The sequence below is a fragment of the Propithecus coquereli genome, unplaced genomic scaffold, assembly GCF_000956105.1.
Source record: "Propithecus coquereli isolate 6110/MARCELLA unplaced genomic scaffold, Pcoq_1.0 Scaffold66, whole genome shotgun sequence".
In the NCBI taxonomy this organism is placed as follows: Eukaryota; Metazoa; Chordata; class Mammalia; order Primates; family Indriidae; genus Propithecus; species Propithecus coquereli.
Window position 1 is genome coordinate 3574036 of NW_012152618.1, and position 8697 is coordinate 3582732.

General features: G+C 36.7%; 1 protein-coding gene across 1 annotated transcript in view; it reads left to right on the forward strand.

The window, feature by feature from the left end:
- The window catches only part of LYST (lysosomal trafficking regulator), a 155321-nt gene that overhangs the window by 100154 nt on the left and 46470 nt on the right, over nt 1-8697 (forward strand). Inside the window, exons 34-36 of the mRNA XM_012660158.1 lie at nt 1919-2071; nt 4196-4440; nt 8297-8363. Coding sequence (XP_012515612.1) covers nt 1919-2071; nt 4196-4440; nt 8297-8363 — 465 coding nt within the window. The remainder of the gene's footprint in view (nt 1-1918; nt 2072-4195; nt 4441-8296; nt 8364-8697) is intronic.

Below are 8697 nucleotides of genomic sequence, written 5' to 3' on the forward strand. Positions count from 1 at the left end.
AATTCTAACTAGTTTTAAACTTTAGTAGAAACTTTTTTCATGATTTCTCTATTAAGAGCATCGAATAACATAATTCATGTATTCACTTGCAATTTGTAAAAGAATTGGATGCATATTTTTTAAAGTTTTTTTTAATTTTGTGCTTTGGGAAAGGACCTAGTGATGGTAGGATGTGTAGGACCTATGGCCCCTAACTCTTCATTCCAGAATGTGGGGATTTGCCTAAATGAGCTAGGATTAATGCTTTCAAGGACATCCAGCCTTCCAGTGGTCACTTTCTCATCTCCTTTCCTGCTGCTGACCACATGAGAGAGGACTGCAGCAGTTTGGTATGTGTTGATCTGTGAGGTTACATTCAGTGGGGCTTCATTTGCAGGGGTGCTGCATTAGCTGCAGAAGTGTTCCTCCAGAGACTCTGCCTTTGCTGGATGATCTGGGGGCATGGGGACTGTGTTTCATTGCTTGGTCATTTCCAGGCCATTCAGATAGGTTATTGTAAACCTAAATCCATATGATGGTAGACCCACAGTTATGAATTCTCAGAGAGAAACTTTTTTCTATTCTCCACCCAGGCCCCTGGCCAAAAGAGACAAGCTTCTCCCTTTATTGATGAGCACATCTGTCTAATCTTTCATTAGGAATTGTCCCTTCCTGGGTTTTAGCATTCTGAAGGAATTTCAGTTCTACACCCTGATTCCAGGGATCCCAAGGCCTCATCTTCTGTCTTTAAGAGAATATTAACCTAAGTCACTTCATTTCTGAAACAGGTTAGAGGGTAGGAGTATGCATACATATTATATATACACATGCAAGCACATGCAACCAGGCAGCCCAAGTGTTGCTTCCTCCTTACTGCTGTTTTTTTTTTTAATTTCTTTTTATTTTTGACTCCTGGGGATTTCATTGTCCTTATTTTCTTGCAAGCTCATCTATGAATTTAAAAGAATATTTGCTGGCTGGGCATGGTGGCTTATGCCTGTAATCCTAACACTCTGGGAGGCCAAGGCAGGATTGTTCAAGGCCAGGAGTTTGAAACCAGCCTGAGCAAGACCAAATAGACTCTGTCTCTACAATAAATAGAAAAATCAGCCAAATATGGTAGCACACACCTGTAGCCCCACTCAGGAGGCTGAGGCAGGTGGATCACTTGAGCCCAGGAGTTCAAGGCTGCAGTGAGCTATGATGATACCACTGCACTCTAGCCTGGGCAACAGAGTGAGACACTGTCTCAAAAAAAAAAAAAAGAAAGAAAGAAAAAAATTTGCTTAGTAAAAGAAGCCAACCTGAAAAGGTCACATACTGTATGATTATCAAACTATATGACATTCTGGAAAATGCAAAACTATGGAGACAGTAAAAAGACTAGTGGTTGTCAAGGGTTGAAGAGAGGAAAGGAGGAATGAATAGATGAAACACAGAAAATTTTTAGGGAAGTGAAATTATTTTGTACGATACTGTAATGGTGGATACATGCCATTATATGTTTGTCAAAACCCATAGAATGTACAACACACAGTGAACCCTACGGTAAACTATGGACTTTAGGTAAGAAAAATGTAGCAATATTGGTTCATCAATTGTCATAAATGTTCCACACCAAATGCAAGATTTAATAATAGGCAAACTGTGAGCATTGAGGGGATGTGAGGGACAGGGAGGATATATTGGAACTCTCTGTGCTATCTGCTCAATTTTCCGTAAACTTAGAGCTGGTCTAAAAATAAAGTTATGAATTTTTTTAATTCCTAAATTTTATCTACCGATTTGAAAGTGTTTTGCAGTGGGAAGATTTCTAGGTGATCTTATGCCACAAAAGGAAGATTTTTAAATTTCACTTTGATATTTTTAAATCTAAAATTAAAATAATTTATTTATAGTTTTTGTAAAACAAATACTTTTATTTATTTCTTTGTCTTAGAGCCTTCAAGGAGAGTTGGAACCGGCATCATTTTCTTGGACATATGAAGAAATTAAAGAAGTTCACAAGCGTTGGTGGCAGTTGAGAGATAATGCTGTAGAAATCTTTTTAACAAATGGCAGAACGCTCCTGTTAGCATTTGATAACACCAAGGTAAATTCAGCTTTTTTAATAGATATGTATGTTTCAGTGATCGTGGACCAATGTAACTATGTTCATATTGATTGTATAAAGGTTTCTGAAATCAAATAAAAATTGTCTTATTTCTTAGTCCTTATCAAAGTAAAGCCTTGGTTATATCAGGATTATTTTTATTCTTCAAAACTGTGTTAAATTCCAATTTCTCAAAATGACTGAAAGAAGTAGTTTAAACTTGCTCAGTGCTGTAGTAGAGTCTATCTTTGACAAACCCTATCTTGACCTCAAGTCTCTTCAGCTACTATTTCTCTGCTCTCCTTTATAGAAAACTTCGGGAAAAGTTATGTATGCTTGCTGCCTCCAGTTCTCTTTTAAAATGCTCTAGTCAGACATTCTTCTCACCACTCTGATCAGGATCGTTGGTGACCTCCATGTTGCTCAACCCCTCAAGGTCATACTTCTTAGTCCTTATCTTACTTGACCTATCAGCAGCACTTGACAAAGCTGATTATTCTTTCCTTCTCAAAGAAAACTGTCCTCACTGGGTTTAAACTTGCTCAGTGCTGTGTTAGAGTCCACCTTTGACAAACCCTGTCTTAATCTCCAGTCCCTTGAGCGACCATTTCTTTGCTGTTTTACAGAAAACCTCTTGTTCTTCAGGCTGTTCTCAACACAGCAGCTAAAGGGTGCTGTATCATACTATTCCTCTGCTCTGAACTCTTCAGTTATTTCCATGTCATTCAGTTAAAGCTGAAGTCCTTCCAATAAGCTAGTAAAGACCTGAGTGATCCGGCACCTTGTTACCTCTCTGACCTCATCTTCTGCCATTCTCTAAGTCATTCTTTCTGCTCCATCCATGGTGACTTTCTTTTCCTTGAATATGTCAGGAACACCAAAGCTGCAGGGCCTTTTGCATTTACTGCTGCCTGGAATACTTTTCCCTTTAGAAATTCAAATGACTCTCTCCCTTCCTTTTTTTGGGTTCCTTGATCAAATGTCCCCTTATCAGAGAGGCCCTCTCTAATTATATAGAATAGCAACACCTCTCTTCCCTCACCAAGCATCCCTTATCTCCCTTGCTTGACTCTGTTTTTCTCTATGGTATTAGCATCCAGCATTGTGTCCTCTCCCCAACAGAATGTCAAGACTTTGCTTTGTTAAGTTGCTATTTCTTCATAACCTTGAATGCTACTGTATGTAGGTGTTCAGTAAATATTTGTTGAATGAATGGTTGAATGAATGATTGCTTCCTTTTCCTTCCAGAGTTTGATTTACAGTTTGTCATAAATTCCCTTCCGTGGACCTTAACTTCAGCAGTTGGCAACCTTCAGATTTAGGCTACAGGTTTAGGTTGTTATGCACTCTGTGCTTCTGCCTGTTCCATAACTATAGCTGCATTTTTGTCATTTACTTTTAGTCTTATCTCTCATTGTCCACATCTGTGGCTTTTCTTCCTAGGCCTGAAGCATATACCTGCTTAAGATGGGTATTTCAAATCTGTTTTTATCTAAGATTTGGCTGATCTATTTTTTCCCACTTATAACCAATTATCATTTAATTGCATTAGAAGAATCAATACTCTTTTTCTGTGATAGAATTGTTATGAGTCTCTAAAAAAGTTTATATATGTTTTCAATAAGTAGTGAAAATCAAACATCCTATTTACACAGGGTATTTAATTCTTTATGAGGTAAATATTATCACTCTCATATTACAGATGTGGTAACAGCAGCACAAAGGGGTTAGCAGGGAAGCAGACCAGATCTATCTAATTCAGAAGACCATGCTCTTTCTACTACACCGTGTGGCATTTATTTAGAAGAAAACCTTTCTATTTTCTTTCTTTTTTTTCTTAGTATCTGTATATAAATGACTTTTCCATACAAACCTTTTCTTGTCAGTTTCTTATTAACAGATTTCTCCAGCAGCAAAGCATAATGGTTAAAAAGAGCTCAATCTTTGCAGAAAGACCTGGATTTGAATTTCAGTTCTCCATAGGTTAATTTTACTGGACAAAAAGTATTTTCTTGGAGGACTTTAGATTAGTAACATGTCTGTAACATCATGGGTTCTTTGGAGAAAAGTTCCAATAAGCTTAAAAATAACATCGGGTTTGTTTTTTTTCTCCTTCCCTTGTAGGTTCGTGATGATGTATACCACAGTATACTCACAAATAACCTCCCTAATCTTCTGGAATATGGTAACATCACCGCTCTGACAAATCTGTGGTATTCAGGACAAATTACTAATTTTGAGTATTTGACTCACTTAAACAAACATGCTGGCCGATCCTTCAATGATCTCATGCAGTATCCAGTGTTCCCATTTATACTTGCTGACTACGTTAGTGAGACACTTGACCTCAATGATCCATCAATCTACAGGTAAGTAAAAACATCACCTTTTGGGTTTATCCATCCACAGGTAATATTTATCCTATTAAAGTTTTCATTCTGAAAAATTTTAAACCTCCACAAAAATAGAATGAATATATAATGAACCCCTATATACCCATCACTCCAATTCAACAATTATGAATTATGAAGATTTTTGCCAAACTTCCATTGTCTCTTTTTTTTCCTTTTATTTAAGGCAAATCACAGACATCTTGTTATGTCACCTCTGTTTCTACAGTATGCATCTCTTATAAAAAAATAGGACGTTTTCTTATATAACAGTGTCATTATCACATCTAAGAAAATTAACAATAATTCAATGATATTCTCTAATGTCCAGTTCATTTTTGAATTGTCCCTGATTATCTCAAAAATGTCTTTTTATAATTGGTTGGCTTGAATTAGATCCATTGTTGCCTTTGGCTGCTGTATCTTTAAAAACATACATCTAGAATAGCCATTCTTTTTTTGTATGTATTTTTTCTCTTTCTTTTCTCTTGACATTGACTTGAAAAAACTAGGTCATTTATCCTGTAGGATGCCCCACATTCTGTGTTTTCTGATTGCTTCCTGTGACATTATTTAGTTTGTTCCTCTAGCCTCTGTATTTTCTAGAGACTAGAAGTTAGTTCCAAAGTGTTGCTTAGATTCAGGTTCGACTTTCTGGGTACAAGAATCCTTTATAGGTGGTAATATGAACTTTATATGGCATCCTATCAGGAGGCCTACCGTATTCCACTCTAATGTTCCTCAGGTTGACCTGTGGGTTCAGGCCCCCACTGAACTTGTACCTAATAGTTTTGTCCATTGATAATTATTGCTTGAATCAATTATTTCACTAGGGGTTGCAAAGTGGTGATTTCCTATTCTCTCATTTCTTCTAAATTTATTAGAAGAAAACATACAAGGTGAACCTAGAATATTTTGTTGTGTCAGAAAGCAAAGAAACTAACATAGTCTTGTCAAAAGGACTCAGAAGCCAATTTGAAGTGGCTCTCACTGACATAGGATAATCTAAGAATAAAAAGAATAATGACTACAATTAGTTGAAATAATTCACTTGAAATAAAAAGATATATAAGGCCATAGTGATACTTTTTAAAAGGCCAAAAAAAAAAAAAACCAAACAAACAAATAAAAACAAAACTCATTGGTCCCATTAGAGTTAACTAAGACACCAATTCCTTAGTTTGAAATTTGGCAGTTAAAGGAAGAGAATTCAGCAATTGCTCTGCCTTTCTTGAATGAACTCAATTTTAGAATAACCAAATAGCCCTAGTTGATGAGAGAATATTTTGTTTGTTTATTTTGAAACAGTATCCTCATATTTAATTTAAAGAGAAATTGACTCCAAATATTTCATTTTGTATATTAATTTCAGTTATAATTGCCAAAAAGTAGGCCTAGTTCTGACAGTTCTTAAGAAATCAGATTCAGTTGAATGCATTTGTCAATTTACAAAAGAGCAAATGGCACATTGTTTCTTTTTCAAACATTTTTATACACTACTGATGGACATTTAAACTTCATTTATTTATTCATTAATTCATTAATTCATTCATTTAGAGACACAGTCTCACTCTGTCACCTGGCCTGGAGTACAGTGTCATCATCATAGCTCACTGCAACCTCAAACTCCTGGGCTCTAGCCATCCTCTTACCTCAGCCTCCTCCTGCATCAGCCTCCCAAGTGGCTGGGACTACAGATGTGTGCCACCATCCCCAGCTAATTTTTCCATTTTTTTGTAGAGATGGGGTCTCGATCTTGCTCAGGCTTGTCTCCAATTCCTGGCCTCAAGCAATCATCCTGCCTCGGCCTCCCAGAGTGGTAGGATTACAGGTGTGAGCCACCATGCCTGGCTGACATTTAAACATTTTATACGCTGCTTGTGTAAATAGATACAGTCTTTCTGAAAGGCAATTTGACAAGAATATATCCAAAGAATTCTTAAAAGTATATACTCTGTTTTAGCAATTTAGCTTCTAGGAATTTTTTCTTAGGAAGTATTTAAGGATGTGTGCTTTACCAGAGGGTTCCCACTAGAAATAAGTTTCATGAGAGCAGGAGCTGTATTCATCTGGCTTATTGTTTATAATGATGCCTGGCACTGCATGCAAAAGTTTAGTGATAAGCAAAGTCCTCTTGTCATTTTTCAAAGTAGCTAAAATTTAGAAATAACCTAAATGCTCAACACTAGGTTTGAATAAATTGCTATATGTTGCAACCATTAAAATGATATTGTAGTAGTGTATATTTCCGGCATTGAAGATGTTCTTTTTATTTAAAAGTTGACTGTGCTTACACAGATAAAAAGAAAAACATCTGGACAAGCATATACCAAAATGTTTTACCTGGAGTAATAGTCTTATGGCTGATTTCAGTTTATTGTTTGCTCAACTATAATTGCTGATTTTTTAATCATAATCATTAGTATTTAACTGTGTCCCAAAAAAAGCTTTTTATATTGTAAAAAATTACAGGTGGGGATCTTAAACATAATGTCTTGGTCGGGCACAGTAGCTCACATCTGTAATCCTAATATTTTAGGAGGCCGAGGCAGGCAAATCACTCGAGCCCAAGAGTTCAAGACCAGCCTGAACAGGAACAAGACCCTGTCTCTACAAAAAATTAAAAAATTAGCTGAGCATGGTAATACACACCTGTAGTCCAAGCTACTCAGGAGGTTGAAGCAGGAGGATCCCATGAGCCCAGGAGTTGGAGGCTTATGTGAGCTGTGATGACACCACTGTACTCTAGCCTGGGCAAGAGAACGAGACCTTGTCCCCCCCCCGCCAAAAAAGAAAAAACATGATTTTTTTTTTCCTATTTTGAGATGTTAATTTGTATCTATTCTATAAAACTATTTGTATTTTTTAACAAAGTTTTTATGATTAAAAGTCTCCAAAACAAAATTATTATTTTATATCACTAATTTCAATATCCCCAGAAAATAATAATTTATCAAAAAAATAAGTGTATCAACATGTGGCTAAGCAGATTTGGTTTACTTACTGAAATTCGGGCAAGTCTTGCTGTTGGTCTAGTTATGGTGCCACATATTGAAAGCCAGGTGGTCCCATCCCTGTGTCAGACCAGATGGTTCCTCAGCCAGAGGAGTGGGTGTTTCCTCATCTGATTTTTTTCTCTTGTTCTTTCAAGTACTGCACAGGGACACCACTTGATTCTGTAGCTTTTAAGTGAGGATTCCTTCCTTGAGTTTTCTTACCTCGAGGAATGGTGTTGTGTGGTGTTCGTACAGTGTGAACACCAGCCTGACACATTTGCACACGTGCACACATACTCCATATGCACAGTGTTATTACTCAGCGTCTACTAACTAGATAGCGACACACTCCAATCTCAACTTGTTGTTTCTTCGATTTTTACTAACTAGGCTAATTATTACATAATACGTCCCCTTGATCATAATTTTCATCCTTTACTCTACACACTATATCTAACGGATGTAGAATCTGGAGAGTAGGGACAAGAATTTCAGGGGTTGGTAGGAATCAACTTCCAAGGGCAGCATCCGTTACAATTCCAGAGGAAGCTACAGAAGTAAGGGTAGGAGGGATAGCGGCAGCCCTAGCTCTTCTTGTTTAGGTTACTTGTAAGTCAGGAAGTCCCAATACTGGTATGAATCTGTGGGAAAAATTCTACCTTAATAGTTTATAAAATCATAATTTTGAATGGTGGCTGTTAATTGCAAAGCAACATGTAAGCAGTAAACCAAAGGCTGAACATTTTGTTGATTACATACTTATTTACAGGCTGCACATGTAGGCAGTATAATCTCGACAGCGTCAAAATATTTCATTTTTTTTATCCTTTCCTTTGTAGGAATCTCTCTAAGCCTATAGCTGTGCAGTACAAGGAGAAAGAAGATCGTTACGTGGATACATACAAGGTAGCTTTAGTTTTTACTCATACTTTGATAAATGAAAAATGGAGCTTTGTTTTAGACTTGTGTTTTACCTAATTTTAAATTTATAATATTATTTTTTACCTTCTTATACTTTGATTGACAGACAACTAGAAATCATTATGTGAAATTAAATATCATCTTCTGTCTTAATTCTCTAAAAAACACTTGCCCAGGCCAGGCACAGTGGCTCATGCCTGTAATCTTAGCACTCTGGGAGGCTGGGGTGGGAGGAATGCTTGAGCTTAGAAGTTCAAGAGCAGCCTGATCAAGGGCAAGACCCCATCTCTACAAAAAATAGAAAAATTAGCCAGGCATG